This window comes from Athene cunicularia (genome assembly GCF_003259725.1).
Source record: "Athene cunicularia isolate RWA chromosome 1 unlocalized genomic scaffold, athCun1 chr1_part2, whole genome shotgun sequence".
Taxonomy (NCBI): domain Eukaryota; kingdom Metazoa; phylum Chordata; class Aves; order Strigiformes; family Strigidae; genus Athene; species Athene cunicularia.
In genome coordinates this window covers 39,268,196-39,288,506 of record NW_020799092.1, presented here as the reverse complement: position 1 = coordinate 39,288,506, position 20,311 = coordinate 39,268,196, and the positions used below count along the sequence as shown (strand labels likewise).

Sequence of the window (20,311 nt, the reverse complement as noted above, 5' to 3'; positions counted from 1 at the left end):
CCCACCCCCCCACACACCTTGTTATTCATTTGACCTGCTCCTAGTGTTTACTCAGACATTTCTTCCGGCAGTAGTGACAAAAGCTTGTTTTCATACCTGTGTGGATCCAGTGCAGATTAGAGAGATGGAACTTGATCATTGTCATTTACACTATCACAGTGCCTAAGAGCTGTTGAGATTTGCCCAAGACCTCACTGTCTTATACAAACATTAAAAGATGATCCTCACTTTATCTGAATATTCCCTGTTCTTTTGTGTTGTCAATAGTTAAGTGTTAAGTTTCAGTTGCACTTTATTTCTTCCCTGCTGAAAGAAGGGGCTGCACGTGTGTCAGTTACAGAATAATTTGAAGACCATTATATAAACTGCCATTCAACTTTGAATTTGTCTGGTACTGTATGGCTGGAAAAGGACTCAATTTTTATTGAGGTGTATGGAGAGAATGGCAAGGGTATGTACAGAAAGCAAATCTTATTGTGAAAGCTTTGAGCCACAAGAGATATGTAATCCATAATGGTGTTTTTATAGTTGGCTTTAGGTCTAAGATTTAATTAGAGAGAAAGCAGAAACGAGACAGGATTTAATGCAAAGCCCTTTTTCTTAAATGGCTAGTTTACTCATAGCTCTACTCAACCACCACCACTGTCTCTGCGCATTTTCATCCTGCATAATTTCTAGTAATTTAACACCAACATGCAGTCCTACAAGTAAGGAAATACTTCACATGTCTTCAGGACTCCCTGTTCTGGCTTTGGTCAGCAAAACACTCCCTTGTCTCCAGGCTTTTCTCTACTGCAGAGTTAACTTGAAATATAACTCAACTTTTGCCCTTGGCTCAAATCCCAACCATACACAAAAACTTCTGACTTGAGTGTGTTGATGCTGTTCAGCTGAAGGGATTGGCCGGGACTGTCAGAAGGCAGAGGCAGCAGCTTCAATTAGCATGGCTAATACAGATACCCACTGCTGCTCCAAGAACTTGTATTCATTGCCAAAAAAGGTGTATTTTTACTCTGGGATAATTAGCCTGAATTAACTATCCTTATTTAAAATAAAGCTCTCCATCTCTTTTCTTACAGTGAAAACATTGCTTTCCTATTAAATCAGAGCATCCCCTTTTGCTGAGGCTAAGCTAACTGAAGAGGAATGAACTCTGCAATAAAAACAGCCCCCAATGTCCTAAGCATCAAGTAGACCCATAGATTTCAAGGAAAGTCCTTTTCTGAACTGACTCATGGTGGGGAGGTAGCTTCCTTGCTCACTTTTCATTTGGCCAGCATAGAATGTATCAGCTTGCATCCTATCTACCAAACTAATGAGTATGTCTCCTTTTTAATTTACCACGTCACCTCCAATAAATGCAAAAATGCTCTGGGCTGTTATCTGACTTGGAGGGGAATAATTACTGGACTGACTCCAGCAGCAAGCCTGGCTTAATTAAAACACAGTGCATTTCCCAAAAAGGTAGTGACCAATTTTATTCTGAGTGCAACCTAAAAGAACTTTATAAAAGAATGAAACAGATGAACTTTGCTTTACCCTGAAGCTTTCAGTACTTTTAAACTGAGGTCCCCTGCTAAATCATGAAGAGCTGATTTCCTACACTCTCTTACCACTAGCAGCAAGTGGCTAACTTTACCCACCTTAACTATGGTCTTCCAAGCTAATTGCTAACACATACCACCTGTTTCTTATGCCCTGGCATTAGGGTAACGTAAAGCTTGCAGGCAGTCTCCCCTGCCTTATGTTCATTGCATTTGCTCACACTTGCTGTAGAATGTTTTCTATGCCAAGTATCAGCATCCTCTGGCTCATGGGCCATGCTAGACTAAGGGCAGCAAAGCTGTAGCACCTCCTCTGTGTGTCAACAAAACCACTTCCCATCATCTAGGGTTGTTTGTTTAGATTGAAAGTGTTCTTTAAACAGTTTGGTCACTATAACTTTTATTAAGGTAAAAAAAAACCAAACCCTGCTTCCTGTAGCACCAGTATTTTCTGTATGCAGTGTTTCTCACTGGTGAGGAAAAATTGCTGATATGGTTTTTTATTCTTCAATTCTGATGAGCACTGAACAAATAAGGATACAACGTGAGACAGGCAGGGTGTAGTTAGGAGTATCTGTGCAGAACCTTTCTAAAGGTTCCCTGGAGAGAGATGCTGTGGGCACAAACCAAGGCAAAGGACCCCTCCCATTGAGGCCAAGTGGAGCTCTCCAAGACCGTTGCTGGGAGCCAAGAGGAGTTCCCAGGACTGGGGAACTGCTGAAAGCCACCATTCCCACCTTGTCCATTTTGTCCATTAGCACCTGCAATTAGTTTCAGCCAGTCATAGTCTCAGAGAGTGTTTAAAGAAGGGTGGGAGTAACAACATAAGTTTAAACAGCTCTTTGTTTCAAACTCTACCCAAGTGTCTCATGTAAGACTGGATGGCTGAGCAGGTGAGATATACAGCTTGACACCTCAAAGATTTTTATTTCATATCTGCCTCAAGTTTGAATTTGATCAAAAATTAAGCTGGATTCAGAATCACTGTTACTGGCTTATATTAATGTTATGAAGTTAACTCTCAAATCTTTTCTATAGTTATGGCTTCTTGTTGGTTTTCAAGGATTAGTACAGAAATGAATTGAAAGGCAAATTAAAATGAGAAATAATAACAGCAACTCAACTTTATTTTTGTTTGTGGTAGTTTTACCAACCCCGAAAATACAGCTGGTCTTTGTTCCAATACTAGTCCTAGCATGGAGAATTACAAGGTGCATATCTGTTTACCTCAGGGTACAGAAGAACCACAGAAGATGTGGGTGAATAAACAGACATGTTGAGCCAAGGTGCAGAAGTGATTTTATGTGCCTAGAATGCAAAAATAATTAAAAATCTGGTGAGCCAACAGATATGGGATTGGGAAGGCAGTAAATCTGAATTTTGGGTACTAAACCATCAGACAACAGAGTACACAAATATTCTAACTGTTAAACACCCCTCCCACCCAACAAAAATGTCAACAGAAACCTTTGCCCCCTCCAATAACATTGAGCATGACTCATGGATTTCTGAATTTTGATGTGTGGTGGTACAAAAATTGTTCTACTACTGACAGATGGTAGGTTTCTTGATTTTAAAAATATGAAACCAGCTTGATCTCATGTACTTCGGTTTAAAAATAAAGCTCTTTTTATAGCATGTCTCGATTTTGACAACCATACTGTGCAGTAAATATTGGATACCATGTATGAGCACATTTTTAAAAGCCTAAACCAGACTCTTATTTTAGGGGTATTTTTTGTGAAGTCCTCAGAAAGAGGATTTACAGCTGAATGTAATGGCTCTTTGTGTTTAAAATTTGAGTTGATTGTGAGTTCAGCTTTGAATTTAAAAATGCATTTCCTTGTTTAGCAGCTTTCTTAAATTTAATTTAAAAGATGTGTAAATACTAAGTTATCCATCTTTTTTGTGATGGTAAGCCTGGAATAAATCTGCAGGAGTGAAATGCAATTGAACCTACAAGTAAAATGATTTCTATTTCATATTGCAGAGCACAGATAACTCAAATATATCTATAATTGCTCAGAACAAAAAGTGCTTTGACAATGATATTGTGTGCTCGAAGAATATTTTCATCACTGTTGGAGACACTGAGATTTATTTTAGTGAAGCTTCTGAGAAGCAGGTTAGTTATTTTCTTTCCCTTTGGGTTGCCCCTTAAGATAAGCATTGTAAAGTTGCAAGTCTAAAGGAGCATTTTTTTGGAAAACATCTCTTAGTAGTTGTAATAGTACAAGTGTCTAGGCCTGGATAAAGCGGCAGGTCCCAGAAAAAATCTTATTCTTTTTGTTGGTTTTTTTCAAGTTCTATTTGTCCTACAAAGAAGACTGCTCAAAAGCCTCAAGATGTTGAAGTTGGCATTTATTTGTTTCTTTCCATTTGGTTTTGAAAGGGAAACGAAAGTACAAAATATCAAAGCAAACTTGAATGATTGAAAAGACAAAATATCAAAGTATTCAACAACATTTCTAGTAATATTATTGATAGCTTTATGCTAAAGTGTTCTTCAGTATACACTTTGTTATTAAACGGTTGCATACCTTGGTATAATAACTTTATTAGATCTTAATAAATATTCATTTCTGTCAGAAGACCTTAAGGGGACAGAAAAACAAATCTAACTATCAGCTTTGGAAGGCTGGATATTATACTGTGATACACTTTCCAGAACAGGACATTACAATTCTGTGGGATAAGAAGACAATGATGCATGTTAAAGTTGGACCTCGATGGAAGGTGAGCCAAAATAAAAACATGAGATTTTGTGTAGCTCTCTGTGTTGCTAATGTGATCTCTTATTCAGTAATTGTGACTATTTTTTCTTCATGACTAAATTTCCCAGTGATATAGCTGATTATTACAGTGTTCAGATTATAGCATGTCCCAGGTAAGAAGACAGAGAATGTAATTTAATGGCTGGACTCCTGAAGAGAAAGGATGGCTCCTACATGCATGTTTACTCTCTTGCTCCACACATTGCAACCTTGCAGATATGCAATGCTTCAGCTCTGACTCCGTTAGTTTGAGGGTGGAAAGAGAGGGTTGATTTTGAGTTAGCCAGTTCACTGCATGTTTTCGTAATTGCTGAAGCCAATAGAAAAGAAGCTTTCCATGTCTAGTTTATAGCACAGACTGGATTAGGCTGATGATGGAATTGCACCCTGAGATGTAGAAGAGGCTGTTGAGCTGTACAGATTGGAGTCACATCTTGGGTTTAAATTAAGAAGACAAGATACAGGAAAGGATATAGACCAAAACTGACATTTAAACTGAATAAATATACTGTGACAGAATTTAGCTATGATGGAGGGAAGAATATGAGGCTCCTCCTCTTGTCAGCTGCTCTTCTCTGGTCCATTCCTACATCATCCTCTGCCTTGGTGTCTCTGCAACTCAGGCTTTGGGTCCTGGCAGAGTAACCTTATGTGCACATTAGAGAATTACATTCCTGCTTCATCCCAACCATGTATTGAGAGGACGCTCTTTCCATTAAAAGAAAATAAAGCATTCTATGCTAAAATACGAGATTTTTTTAAGTGTTAGTCAAAGTTACAATGGCCATCGAGTCTGGTTTTAAAACAACATTATTGTAGGCTTTTGTCCCAATAGCCATAAAATGCTTACTTCACATACAAGCTGATTGGTCAACCATCAATATATATAGTGAAAAAAAAAATTCTTCTGTTTTTGGGTAAGCTAGCAGGTTGCTGAGTTCCACAGGTTGCATGCAGGGACACAAATAGTACAAGCTCTTTCTGTTCCAATGACTGCTTCTTCCAGATGCTCTAATTCAGTACAATAATGTCTTGAGGAAAAATAATTAATTAGTGAGCCACAGAACCCTAGGAATCTAACTCTACATTTAACTGTTGTGTGGAAATATCTTTTTCTCTATGTATGTATATGCATGTATACGTATGCATGTATACATACATTTTCCATCAGCAGCACATGCCCTAACACAAGAGAGTTCCTGTCTCTTTTGTAACTGCTATTACAAGTGTTCTTGCTATTGTGAGCTAAATTAGAGGCAGCAGGTTTTAATGACAACAACTAGTCGGGCTTCACAGTCATGAGGTAATTCACCTGAACTTTTGACTTATGGACTGGATGCACTACTAAGATTTCAAAAAAATTATTACGAGATTCCCGTTCCTTTCCATAGGCAGACAATACGAACAGGTTCTGGAAAACAGGAAGAAAAAAAGAAAAACATAAATTTCTATTAAAAGTTATTTGCAATATAGAATTTAAGCATAACAGTGTGTCAGATATTTTCAAATTGTAAGTCAGAGTTGCATTAACTTTTTTCAGTCTAAGCATGTTTTATTCTACATATGTCATTTGTACTGATTACTGACTGTCAGTACATAAAAAAACCCCCAACAAAACGATCTTCCCTTTTAGGGTAAACTGGCAGGTTTGTGTGGAAATTTTGACAAATATACTTCAAATGACCTGACTACATCAAACAACATGGAGGTGAGAAATGCACAGGTGTTTGGAGACAGCTGGGTATTAGGACAGGTAAGTCCCATGTCCCGTAAAAATTTAGAAAAAAAAAGTGATCATTTTAATTTAAAAAGGAACATGCTATAATCAATTGATGTACAGGGATTTTCTAAACTGATGGTCAGTCTATAAGAGGACATTTTAATTTTTATGTCTGTAGATGTGAAACGTGTTAATAATGTGTCATAGCAAACATATACTGAATGTAAATGAAACAAAGCAATCTCTTTAGGGAAGAATATATTTTTCCCTATATAATTATCATAGCTGTCTGGATTTCAGTTTTCTACAAAGTTACATACATTGGTTCTGATATTTTGGATTCATCTCAATTTTAAAACCAATTCTAATTTCTCTGGTGTTGAAGGCGTTAGGTTATTGAAAGTAAATAGAGTCTGAATGCTGGAAAAACGTCTGGAAAAAAGTTACTAAAAAAAAAAAATAAATTGGTGTTGTTTTGTTTTGTTTTGTTTTAGTTGCTGTTTGTAAACAGAGAACAAACTGACAAAGCAGTGGTGGTGAAGGGGTGAGACAGAAAAAGCTCAGATCAGCAACAGTCACAACCCAGTATGGGAACATAGTTTCTAAGGAGAATGAAAAATCAGTATTTGTAAAGCACTCCCTTAGGATGTCTGTGAGAACCAGTTTTAAATCTATTCTCTCCTTGACTCACAGCAGGAAACTGAACCAAAATCTCTCACCTCATGAAAGAATATGACACCTATTCTGCTTCGGAGTAAAGACTCTGAGGCTTCTCTCCCTCAATATCTCCCTTTGGATCTATTTAACTCTATATAAAATGTTTAAATTGTGTGATCAAGAAGGCAAATGTGTTGTGTTGGTGGTTATACTACTCAGCTAGAAGGTGGTACATAAAGAAATGTGTAAATACTTTGTATGAAGTATTTGAGTTTTTCTTTTCCAATCTATCAGTTCAGTAGCATATTTTAAAAAGTGTGTAGTGTTTGTATAGGATTCTAGGATGTTAAAACTTTTACTTATGCAGACCAAACTTGCACTTTCTTTTTTGTGGCCATATTTATGTATGTATGTATTTATTTATTTATTTATAATTTTTTTAAATACAATGTAATCTGATCTCTGTGTCTGCCAGAGCACTCAGGATCTGAGTTCAACATTGGCCTCACAGGCAGCCTGTGCTTGACCAGACTTGACACTTCATCTGCCTCTGCAGTAGGCATTAGAGATTTTTTTCAGAAAAGACCTTTGGCCTTCATAGGGGTGTACCCTGGTCATGTTTTCTGTAAAATCTAAATCTGTAAAGGAGTATTTGATAGATGGAGGCCTAGAACCCAACTCTGCTAATGGCAAACGTGCTTGCATTGGCACCGTGAAGGCTGGGATGCTTCCAGGGTTTCTCCCTCCTGGGAGTGGCAGCACATCCCCACATGGCAGCGCCCGAGCATCTGCACAGGAGGGCAGCATAGGTGGGCAACTGCACTGCAGCTGAAGCTGTGTCAGGACACCCCAATACTGCCTACAGATCCATTGTTACCCCTTCCTAATCTTCCCTGCTGCACCAAGAGACTATGGATTTGGATGAACTTGTGTTTTCCGAGCTGAGTGTTGTTTTGTAATGTTTTTCTGTTCGTTTGTTCTTCCTCTTTAAGAGAGAGTTTAAGAGAGGGAGTTGTATCTCAGCCATTTTTGAGTTATCACAATGATCTTTGACTTTTTTTTTTTTTTTTAATGGGTTGCTCTCTTCCTTCTGCTGCTTCTTTATTTGAACTTACAGGGCTAAAGCCATCTGTAGTGTGACTCCATTTAAAGTCAGTGCAAAACCACCAGGGATGGATTTGGACCATGGATTTGTTTGTGATGTTACAGTTGGTTGCTCTGGTAATGATTATAGTGTGTCACAAAGAAAACATTTTGTCTTTATGCGCTGAGCAGACAGCAGGAACGTTTTAGTACTTCAGAACAAACCACAAAGATTCTTTTTTTGTGCAAATGCTTTCAATTATAACAACAAATCAGGGAAAGGGGAAGATGAAGAAGATAGGATTTAAAATTTATTTTTGTTTTCTGAGTATACAGGTATTGAATGATATGATACTATAGTGTACCTGAGTCCATGATAAACACACCTTCATATAAAATGTTTGTGGTGGTTTTGCTTGTTTTTAAGTGCAAGAGCCCAAATGAAACATTAAGACCATGTGAGGTACATCAGAGCAAGTTCCCTTACGCCAAAAAGGAATGCTCAATTTTATACAGTGATGTTTTCGCACCTTGTCGCAATGTGGTAAGTCTATTAAATATCCAAGCTGTGTTCTCATGTAGGAAAATATTAAAATTCCAGTAAATAATTTCTTCTTGCCATTCCCCTCAGCCTGAATGCTGTGGAGAATACAGAGTAGAGCCCTGCAAGTAGCTCTGTGTGGGTGGGCTATGTTTGTGCAGAGCTCCTTGTTCCCTTCAAGACTGGAGCCTAAACATAATAGTGATGACTGTGAGCCATGAGTTAGTAGACTGGATAATCAAGGTTCTGTTCTGTTTAGGTTTTATTTATACAGGTAACTAGATTTGTAAGGCTTTTGTATATATTGCAGGATTCTAAAATGTTTCTGTGATGTGCCTACAGCTTATCTCAAATTGTTTTATTATGTTAACTGTTCTGCTCAATATAGAAAGAAATACGATAGAGTGGGTTTTCAGCTTTGGAGCTATTGGTATTTTTAATTGGCTGACAGCTTATCTGCTTTTATCAAAACTCTGAGGTTTGGTGTTTTTGTTTTCCCAATACCTGTCTGAGCCTGGGACTTGAGTTACAAGAGTGTCCTTAAGTTCAGTCTAGACAAGATTGAGACAACAATGGCTTATGTGGGAACCTTTTATTCCATTTTGGTCCATTCTATATCAGTGCAAGACATTCCCTATACATTTTGCCGTATTTCTGATTTTAGCCTCACAAAGGTATTTAGTTATCGAAGGTGTTTCTTTACACCTGTGCTAGCAAGGACTACTACAACATTTCATCTCAGTCTCTTATTTTCTTTACAACTATTAATACTAAATGAGATCATTAGATGTCCCCGCTGAACCTCCTGACTTTCAGGACTGAAGTTTGATATCAACATGGTTAGGAATTTGCCTGAGGAGGAGGAGGTTGCAATAGCTTAACCCGAGAGATTTATTAATGTTGACTTTAGTTACTATGTGAAGAATTTTTCGAGCATGTGCCTGAGAACATAGTGATTAGTGTATTTTCAAAGTGGAAAGTAATAAATAAAAAGGGAACTTTTAAGAGTTTTTAAGGAGCTGTATTACTATAACTCATGAAGAAAGATGTTTTGTCTTGAACATTCATCTTCTAGATATTATTCAGGTTGTGATTTAAAATTTATAAGCATTATGCCAGAAATTTAGCATAATTATGCTTAAAAATGTATGTCAGGTGCAAAACATGTCATTTAATTATTAGTCAAAGGTTTTCACATGCACATACCCATCTCGTATGGGACAGCCTGTAAAGCAAACACCTTTCAGGTGTTTTTACAACCAATTTCATCAGTGCATGAAAATACAGCTCTTACACATGTAATGTTAAGTGACCTCCTGTCAAGGATATCTGCAGCTGACTGCTGGCTGCATGGGTGGGGAAGTGGGCACCAAGGAAATAAGCCTGACTGACAGAGACTGACACTAGGGGCACAGAAGGAGCAGAAAGTGTAGATGTGGGTTTCAGGATGTGCTTGGAGCAGTGATCTTACAGCAGATCCTGCTGTGCATGGGGGCAAGCTCCTGCCTGTGGGACAGGCAGTTGTAGAATTCAGCTGAGACTGGAAAATCCTATTTTCAATGAGACAAAATCTTGCATCTCTGGGTGGCAGTAACTGATGGATTGCAGTTGCCCAGCTAAGCACTGAACTCAGCAGGGGCTGAGGAGCCTCAACACTCACATAAAAAAAGGTCTTCCTCATAACTCCTGAACTTAGCAGGAGCTTTGACCCGAGGCTCCCAGTTTGTTACAACAGCAGGATGTTGCTGACCCATGGAGAGATGCTGTCCTGCAGAAATGAGAGACAGGTTGAGCTCTTTGGAGCCAATCTGCTGTTTGGTAGTGCCTGTGAAGCTATTATAACCATTTCCAAGGGATCTAATGCTTGTGCCCACACCCCAGGGGTATCCCTGTTTTCAAAATAAGAAAAAGAATGAAAGCAAAATGGCATCTCTTTCCACTGAAGGCAGAAAAAGAGTCTTCGTATCCCTGCCAGCTTCTAGAAACTGCCATCTGAGAAGCTGTTTCCATGTTAGATAAGTGCTGTTTTGTTACTGTGATGGTATTTCTGTAATATGACATGTACCGTTTGAGTGCTATATGATTGAGCTAGACCAGAGTCTAAACCAAAAAAAAGCATTGCTTTAAACATTCCATATCTTGAGTAAGAACACTGTTTTGTAAATGTTGCTCAACATACACAAAAGATGATTAAAACTCAGGAAATATTGTATCATGTAACACCATGATAGGATTCTAGAGTGAGGATGTGAGTTTCTGGTCAAGTTTTTTTTCCCCTGACCAAACTTCCCTCTACAAATTATTAATTACTTGATAATCAGAGCTGCAGCTCTTACTTTGTTGTTCATGCAAAACTGACAGGATGACTATAGATGGCAGTATTTGCTTTATATAAACAGAACTTCCAGCTCAACATACTCTCCAAAATCGATGAAGTATATGGACAGACATAGTTGTTAATAGCCACTAACTGAAATTTTCTCTTGTCCTGTAACATAGGTACAAGCTGATTATTCAAAGTGTAATTTTATATAGGAATGTACACAAACCTTGGAAAATATCTTATTTATGTTAAATTATTTCAGTCAATCCAGAGGTAGTGCTCCTGCTGAAACTAGTGCAACAGGAATTTGTGCAGCTCATGCAATTAAGTCACCAGCCCTCTTTCTTTTCTTTTTTTTTTTTTTTTTTTTTTTTCCCCCAGATTGATGTGACTTCTTTTGTCAAAAATTGTCACACAGATACGTGCAACTGCAATCTCGGTGGGGACTGTGAGTGCTTGTGTACCAGTATTGCAGCTTATGCCCACAAGTGCTGCCAGCAAGGAGCAGCAATTCACTGGCGATCTCCTTCACTCTGTGGTATGTACCTGGGCTGGCCCTGCACTGGAGCTAATCTTTTGAGTCATTTTGGGCCTTTTGCTGCCTAGTAATACAGGTGCATAATAAATGTACTACTACACATTTTTCAAGCTGTGTGCTAGCTGTTCAGTCTTACATACCCCAATTTGTTGTCTTACTGAAGACGGCTGTCTGTGCTCAGAGTATGCCAGTGCAGAGACTGCTGGAAAGGCACTGGTATATCAGATCTGGGCTACGTCTAGTGTTCTGTGTAGGGCTGCAATGAGATTCAGTCTGTTCTACTTTTCATTGACAGCGGCAACAGCTCTTGGCTGTAGATTAATTCATGCTTCAGGTCTGCTGTCCTGGCACATCTATTTAAATACAGCTGTATGTCACCAAATAAAGCTCGAAGGAAATAAAGTCACTGACTGAAATATATTATGGAAATGAAACTTCCTCTGATGAAAATGAATGTTAAATTTTTAGGATGCAAATATGCATAGATTCTGTTCTTCATAATAATAATGTGCTTGATTTCTTTTTCTTTCAGCTTATGACTGTGAATATTACAATCAAGGTATGAAGTATTTAATATTACTGTCTTTAATTCATCCTCATATTTCATATTTATATACCCTGCTGAATACACTTAACTCTTCATGTTTTCTAACATACCAGCTAGCTATGTGCTAGAAACTAATCTGTACTCCCTGGTTTCAAAATGGAATCCATTTTTATAAAGCATTTAGTTACAGATAATTCCCCACATTGACCACTCTAGAATATGGACAGCATCTTTGATGTACTATTCTACCATCTTTCTTTCTGTATGATGCTATTTTGAGATATTTGTCTCCCCTCTTCCTTTTATTTCTCTTCTGAAAACAAATACGCGAGACATTTTTTTTTTTCTTTTATTTTCTTTCTTTTTTTTTTTTTTTCAGTGCACTCAGACTAACCCTGGAAGAAAATATAGTTTGGTAATTTCTCTCTTTCATAGGTTAGAATGATTTTTTTTAATTTTTTTTTTTTTTTTTTTCTGTACTCCTGATTTGGATGTGTGAGTTTAATGAGCTCAGTAAGTTAGCAAAGTAAGTCCCCATGGACCTTTCTTATCTATGTCCAGGGACAGCACTGGCATGGAAGCAAACCTCATAGTTGTAAGCAAAACAACACATCTGGCATTTCAGATAAAACATGATACAGTGCACACTGCAAATAAAACTCTGTAGCTTGTGCTGAGAAGAATCTGTCAGCTGCAGCAGTGTTGGAGGTTATCTCTTTTCCATTCTCGCTGTTCCCTAGGGTAGGAATGCATAGTCACAATACCTTGAGCTCACTGGACATTCAAATCTATTAGAAAGGAGAGGCAGCCTGGAGTATTGCATGCCATTTTGCAACGTATTCCCTGTCTATTTAATATCATTACTTCATTATACTGACTTTTTCTTCCCCCCTGTTCTGCTCTGGATAGCAAAAATACTGTTTTTCTGTGCAATATCTCATGTATTATTTGAGATTTTTCCTGTATAAATACAGACAATCCTACATTAGTAAGAATTCAAATATTGACATATTAGTGTGCATCTTAGGAGGTTATACAGGGTTATCACCATTTGAATTTTTATCTCACTGAACTAATTGCCTTTGGCACAGGGAAATTCAAGTCCTCTTCTCCAAAAATGAATGGTGTGGATATAATGCATCTCTGATGATACTGATTTAAGATTAATCAGAATAATAATTAATTTGGTATGATAATAAAGCCTCATAAATTTTATGAACATTTGTCACACTACGTAATTATCTTCTAGGTTTTCATTCTGAAGGGACTTGCTTTGTTTTATTTTTCCTTCTTTCATTGACACATGAAAGAGACTGATCTGGTTCAATTAAAAACTCAATTGAATTAATTGATGGGCTTTTTCTTTGACTTGGTGATTGTAGTTTTAACATTGCTTCTATTTTTAATGGGTGAAGGTCAGTGGTCCAGCTGTGTTGAATGATTTTAGTAATCCCTAATGTCTCAATTAATAACTTCATCATATTCAATGTGGGGGTGGATTAATGCACTATGCAGCATATCTTAGCAGTCAGGGGGGAGCTCTAGAAGGGTGTTAGCTTGTGCTTGTACTGTATATTTCAGAACAGGGACCAATTACATTTTAAAATTGGTAGGTTAGAGAATTTTATGCGCAAGTCTCACAAGTAAACTGTAAAGAAAAGTTCCTCAGAATGAGAGTGGTATTCATTTAACAAACAATTCCTGTGGCATCTCTTCTTATATTTGGATACTGTGAATGTGCTTTGTAGGGAACAACATACTGAAAAGGAAGGGAAACTTGACTAAATGCAAAGATACGAATGTGACTTTTGATACATCTTTTTTAGCAACTTGCATCCTATAATGAGCATCATATAGCAGATGATTTCTTCTCCAAGAAGTCTGGCTCAGTACAGTAGCAGCATGTAAATCTTCCTAGGTATAGCTGACTTTCCATAATTTCTTTGCAATAGGGAATTTTGTCTTATTTAAAAAGTAGTAAGGTGTACTGGCTTCGGCTTGGATGGAGTTAATTTTCTTCATATAGTTACTATGGTGATATATTTTGGATCTGTGATGAAAACAGTGTTGATAACACACCCATGTTTTAGCTGCTGCTTACACAGCTTCAAGGCCCTTCCTGGTTCTCACACCACCCCACCAGTGAGAATGTTGGGGGTGCACAAGATGTTTGGAGGGGACACAGTTGGGACAGCTGGCCCCAACTGCCCAAAGGGATTTTGCAGAAGGCATGATGTTGTGCTCAGCAGTAAATAGCAGGGGTGAAGTTTGAGGGGGCTGCATTGCTCAGGGTCCAGCTGGGCATCAGTCAGCTGGTGGTGAGCAATTGGGGTTTTTTGCATCACTTTTCCTGATTTCCCTTCCCCCCCCCCTTTTTTTTTTAAAAAAAAAAACAGAACAAAACCTTGTTAAAACTGTCTTTATCTCAACCCATGAGTTTTTTCAGTTCTTTCCCTCTGATTCTCTTTAGGAGTGGCTGTGTGGTGCTTAGCTGCTTACCAGGATTAAAGTCAAGGATGGCATTAGGCACCTTTCGACCACCAAGTGCCAGCAAAACACCTTTTGGGACTAGGGTGGCTCCTCCTCCGATTCTTTTTTGTTCTTCAGGATGGCAAACTGTTGAATCTTCATTCCTGCTTTTGCCTCCTCAAGTCATAGGCAAAATGTCTGTTAATATGTAGGGATAAACATTCAGTGATTTAGAATAAAGAGTCTTTCAAAGGTAAATTGTCTTGCCACTTCTTTACAAGTGGTCATTTTGTGGCAAGCTTATGGCCTTCATGTGCATAGGAACTCCAACATAAAACCAGTAGTTATTTGCATGCAGTTTTCTTCAAACACTGGTGTTTAACTTCTAACTGACCAAATCTCATTATTATGAGAATTCCTTCCCTCTTGGAAGAGTCGTATTTGAAAGGAGCTGTCTTAGGCTAGGAAGTGGTTCAGTCTTTTCCCTGTAAGGATTAAGAGCTTTCACAAAATTTACACATTTTGATTAGTACTCATGAGGTGAGGTTTAGAACTATGCTGGGTTTTATTCTTTTAGTGGGATATAGTGACAAAGATGGGTGCTGTTGTATCTGGATGTATCCCTGTGAGCCTGTCCAGTCCAGCAGAAATAGCTCCAGGGGTTTGCTCTGGGGCATGGTTAGGCCAGCACCATTTTGGCAGTGGTACCAGCTGAAGCTGTTGTCACTGTTATACTGGCATGAGCTTCTTAATGACGATGGGAAAATTAGCTAGTTATTTTTCAGCTGACCAGTTCACTGCTGAAGCATTTAGGATGGCATAATAAATGGGGCAGTAGGAGGAAAAAGCAGTTTGTGGGAGAGGATGAACTAGACAACTGCTTAAGCAATATTGCTGCCAAAAGTTGAATTACAGCCTTATACTTTGAAATCTGTTTTGGGGTGGGGGGTGGGGGATGGGAATTGCCTTGTTGATCTTGCAGTAGCGTCAGTGTATACATGGGGAATAATATTAAAGATGCTCCGTTGGTCTTTCAAAGTGTAGAAATAAGGACATGTAAAACACTAAATACCATAAAAAAGCAGCCCAGATTTCTTTCTTGTATAGGTCATTTTGTGAGGATAGCCACTCACACTTTTTTGTGCCCACTTTGTATCTGTTGTAATCTGGCCAGCAAGCAAAGAATAAGGGACTATATTGAACAGATAGATACAGACCTACTCCAGCATAATACCTTGAGGCACTGAACTGTAGTTCCAAATTGATGTGTTTCCTAGTATGGCAAAATATTTAAGACAATACATTATGTCAACTAATACTTAAGTTTTGTATGTTTTGCAAGGAAGATTTTTATTTTTCTAATTGATTTTTCTTCCCTTAGGTCTTGGTGAAGGGCCCTATATTCTGGCAAGTTACAGAGAGAATGGCACAATTATAGGAGCCAACATATCTAGTAGAAGGGTATTTCCCCTGCCTAGAACCAGAGCATATGGAAATGTACTTTTCAGTTTCATGATAACTCCAGGTCTTTTCAAAGATAAAGATTTATGTAAGTGTTCTCAACAATTTTGCTAATGGCAATATTTTTTAAACTATATGAATGATCTTTTAAACTATATGAATGATCTTTGATGCATCTTCTAAATTTCCTAAAATTGTCTAGATATTTTTACTTGTTGGAGTAAGTGAGGATGAAGTGGTCAATCTAAAATTGGAGGAGGAATACTGATTTTTTATTTTTTATTTTTAATATTGGAAAACTTTGTTGCTAGCTTTAAAGCTGACTTTTCAAAGATTGCTTTAGAGATATTGTAAAAGATGAAGGAATATAATTCCTTTGTGAAAAAAAAAATTAGTTTGTATAACTGGAAACTGGAAAATTTTGCACATGTATCTAGCAAGTATCAACACTGAAGGTGAATGCAATATATTTTTGTTTCCAGTAAAATCACTTCTACTTTATCTTCTTTATTTTTGTGACTTTCAGTGAACTATAAATTGTGCAACTTAGAACAACCAATGTGGCTCCTGCATCGTTAGTGAGCAGCCATCTCCATACACTGTAGAAGAAAGTTTTAGGCAAACAGCTATTCCTAAAATCTATTTTTCACTTGTCAGAGACTGATCCAAACTATACAACCATAAATAAACATATTTAAATATTTTTCCTTCTGCATACATTTTCCTTTCTTCACATGTATTTGGTTTGTCCCAATTAGGTCAATACAAATTTTGTCATTGTTTTCTCACAGAATTTAATTTGTTGGAAAAAAAATTCCAAACCCTGAAAAGTCAACACAGAGAAGGGCTGTCTTCATAGTAAAATTTGAAACTACATTCACAAACAGTTTGCAGTGGAGAAATTAGGTTTTTAGATATTATTTTGAAATGAGGAAGTACATGAAACAGAAGAATTAATTCAGTCTTATCATTCTCCAACTTATGTAAAGTGGAAGTAAAAATTATTCATTATATCTGAGCAGTTCACAGGTAGTTTTCATCTCTCTGAGGTATGAGATAGTATTCCTCTAGATTAAAGACATTTCAAGATTTTATTCAAATCAAAAACCAAATATGAAGTCAGTCTTCTTATCAGTTCTTAAATTTTCAGGGAATTTTCTTTTGATTTCTGACATAGGTAGAGCAAATAGAGGGTTGAGCCTCTTACCTGACCACAGGATTTTTTACTGTGTTGTTGGATATGACTATGTAAAAAAAATCCTGACCTCAAGGTGAAGTCAAGCTTGTTCTTACAATATTTGCATGATGTTATTTACTAATGAAATTTTGGTACAGTTGGTCAGGAATTTGTCCAAATTTGAGGAAAAACTCTCAATTCCACAGTATGAGACTCCTTATGAATCATTTTGAAGGCTAGTAGCCGTAGACTGAATGTAGTTTTGATCTAAGATTAGCTCTCTGGTGGCTCTCTATTATGTGACCATATGAAGTCTCCTTTAGACCCTGCATTTTTAACTTTGTGTTACATAAAACTGATTTTGGATTTTATTTTTTTTTTTTTGTGAAAAGCATTTGTTTAAAAGTAGCCAATGCATGGATTTAAATCTTACTTATAAGTTGTTTTCTGTGAAAATCTTACCTTTTTTTTTTTTTTTTTTTTTTTTAAACTACTTTCTGTACATACATGACAATGAAACTGTTGGGTTGGAACAGTGGCAGGCAAGTGCCTTCTTTCGGAGACGAGCCACCTTCTTCCGTCACCAGGGCCTCTGGAGTCCAGGGCTCAGTGCCTTCGAACTGCACAGTAAAAAAGGTTTTTTCATCATTCTCACCTCATCTGGTGTTAAAGTGGCAAAGTACAAAGATTCAGAAGAATTCAAAAGTTTGAGTAGCTTTAACATTGAAGGTAAATTGTGCATAATTCCTGGGGATAAGTATGGTTTTTCTGTTTGCCTTCAGAGCACTTTCATCAGCAATAGTAACAAATAATTTTTAGCCTATTTTTAATTATTATTCTTTTTCTTCCACCCCACCTCCAAATGTTTTTATTTTCTATTTTTTTCAGATATGATGATTGATTTATCTTTGAACTATATTTTCATTGGTTTACTCTTTCAAATTGAACTTGGCATGTCACAAAAAGATGCATCTTAATGTCTTGTTAGTGAGCTATAGATATATATTCTTTCAAATGAATGGAGTAACAGTGTTGCTTCTGCAACCAACAGTTCCTTCACTATGTTTAACTGATTTTTAAGGGTTTTAAATACCTTAATTGGTATGCATTGTTAAAATACATTATTAAAATGTTTGTATCTTTGAAGCTTTAATGTCTTTTAACTTGACTGAATTTTAAATACTTGAAACTGAATATGAACAAAATCTCACCTGCTTGAAAGTGCTCAAGAATTTCTCCACTTGGTTTATTTTTTGTTTTCTGAAAAACCAAATGTACATTATCGAAAATACTATACATTTATAGCTTGTTGACTACACAATCAATAATTAATACCTTTTGCTTCCTTCTCAGAACTCGGTGCATCTGTGCCTTACAGAAGGATGTGTGAATGGCGATATGAATCTTGTGCTAATCCTTGTGTTAAAACATGCAGTGATCCTGAAGGAATAGCATGTAAATTCCTTCCTCCGTAAGTAAAATTAAGCTCGTATTGCTACTGTATTGGTTTTTGTAATATGCATACCATATGCTTTGTGAAAATTACTACAGCTGCAAAATCCATTCATTTTTACTCATCCAGATTTCAGTATCACTCTTGTAAGCAGCTCTCACAAGTCATGTGAAAACATTTGCAACAAGCTTCTCATTTCCCACAGTATATATTCCTGTTTACATGCAACCCTTCAACACAAGAATAAGAGGGTTTGTATTTAGCCCAGGATATTAGCTTCTGGTAATGGTTAAGCAGAAATCTATTAAATTAAATGAAGGATGTTCCTTTCTATGGATTTATATTCATATCCTAAACCAGAATCCCATAATGCTGTAAATGACTACATTTTTCAGGTGTTTATATAAGAGATCAAAAACTGTACGAATAGTAAGGGTGGACTACGCCCTCTCCTGTAAGAGGATGGAACTTTATAGGAAGAGATGCTCATTGGCATGTCGTGAGGGATTTCACAGAGCAGATGTTATCTTGTTACTTAGTAACAAGATTTCCCGTCTCATTGGATCTCCCCTTGCATCAATGGAACCAAGCTAAAAGGAAAAAAAAGCCTAAAAAGTCTAGGCACAAAATCTGATTGTAAAGAAATGATATTTTGAATTTCTGACTACCTCCCTGGGCATATGCAGTATATGATTAGGACTATTACTAATTTTCTCTGTTGGTATTCTTAGCTTTTGCCATAGGGGCAAACTGTTGTTACTGTCATGATTTTCTTATTGAAAATCCCCCCAGAATGAAAAAGTAAAGGAATATATGGACTTCTCTGTACTCTTCTATGCTGAAATGCACAAGAAAGAGATCTCTTGTGGAATCAGTCTAAATATTTTAATGCCTCAAATGAACATATCTGGGTAAAACAGCAGTCTTGTAGAGAAGTTCTTCATCCTATGGAAAACCTTCCTGCTTAGGGATCTGAACTTCCATCTTGTTGTGGAAGCAGAATGGTCCAAAGCTATCATGTTCATCAGCCTATGTAAAGAATTGATTACTAACAACTTAGAAGAAGAATTGTGCTGTTCAATGTCTTCTTGACCTTAAAATGCCTCGAAATGCTGTGTTCACCATTACACTGGAAATTTTTCAGAACTCTGATGGGGAAGACATTCAGATGTTTCTTTTTGCCAAAGTACAATAATTTAATTTATACTTCTACTGTGGCTTTAGTATTAACTATACAATATTTTAAAGGGTTGAAGGATGCTTGCCATACTGTCCCCAAAACATGATCCTTGATGAGGTCACACTTAAATGTGTTTATCCAGAAGACTGTAAGTATATTTTCTTATATTAGTATAATCTTATAAATCACTCTAGAGAACTCAGGAAAGGTTTTAATCAAATGTACATTGTTGGGTTTTTTTAAACCAGAACATCCTTCTGTTGAAGAATGTTTCTCTGGGACATGTATGCCATTCCCAGTCATCCAAAATACATCTCCCACATCCAAACAAGCCATATCCAAAGTTGAATTCTTTAATTTCTCTAATAGTATGTTAAATTGAACTTTTTGTGATGATGTTATACTCATCAGAACTAAGATTCAAATGGAAGAAATACTGCTGTGGTGAAAAATTCAGACTTTCCAGTTGATGAACCACCACTAATAAATTCAGTGCATCTATTTCATAACTTCTGGTGTGTGAAGATACTACATTATTTGCTTATTTTGGGGATATAGTATTCTTTTAATGTAAGAATTTAATTTTTATACTGTCTCTTATTTTACATTACAAGTTTTGAATTAAATACGTTATGATTGATATTTGCTAGTACAAAGTTATCTCATAGTAAACTATCTTCCAAAGATTTAATATATTTATTCCAAATATTTTACTATTTTGAATTTACTGTATTTTCCATGGAATTCCCTTGTTGCTTCAAAATTACTCTGAAAAATCAAGGCTTTCACTAGCTATAAAAAATTAGCTACTTCATTTGCAAAGAAAATCAGAAAACTTCTTGCA

General features: G+C 36.8%; 1 protein-coding gene across 1 annotated transcript in view; it reads left to right on the top strand.

Moving 5' to 3' along the window:
* The window catches only part of OTOGL (otogelin like), a 103,512-nt gene that overhangs the window by 47,678 nt on the left and 35,523 nt on the right, over positions 1-20,311 (top strand). Inside the window, exons 26-35 of the mRNA XM_026864945.1 lie at positions 3,535-3,669; positions 4,134-4,280; positions 5,952-6,071; positions 8,206-8,322; positions 11,024-11,180; positions 11,713-11,739; positions 15,578-15,745; positions 17,324-17,563; positions 18,188-18,305; positions 19,536-19,615. Coding sequence (XP_026720746.1) covers positions 3,535-3,669; positions 4,134-4,280; positions 5,952-6,071; positions 8,206-8,322; positions 11,024-11,180; positions 11,713-11,739; positions 15,578-15,745; positions 17,324-17,563; positions 18,188-18,305; positions 19,536-19,615 — 1,309 coding nt within the window. The remainder of the gene's footprint in view (positions 1-3,534; positions 3,670-4,133; positions 4,281-5,951; positions 6,072-8,205; positions 8,323-11,023; positions 11,181-11,712; positions 11,740-15,577; positions 15,746-17,323; positions 17,564-18,187; positions 18,306-19,535; positions 19,616-20,311) is intronic.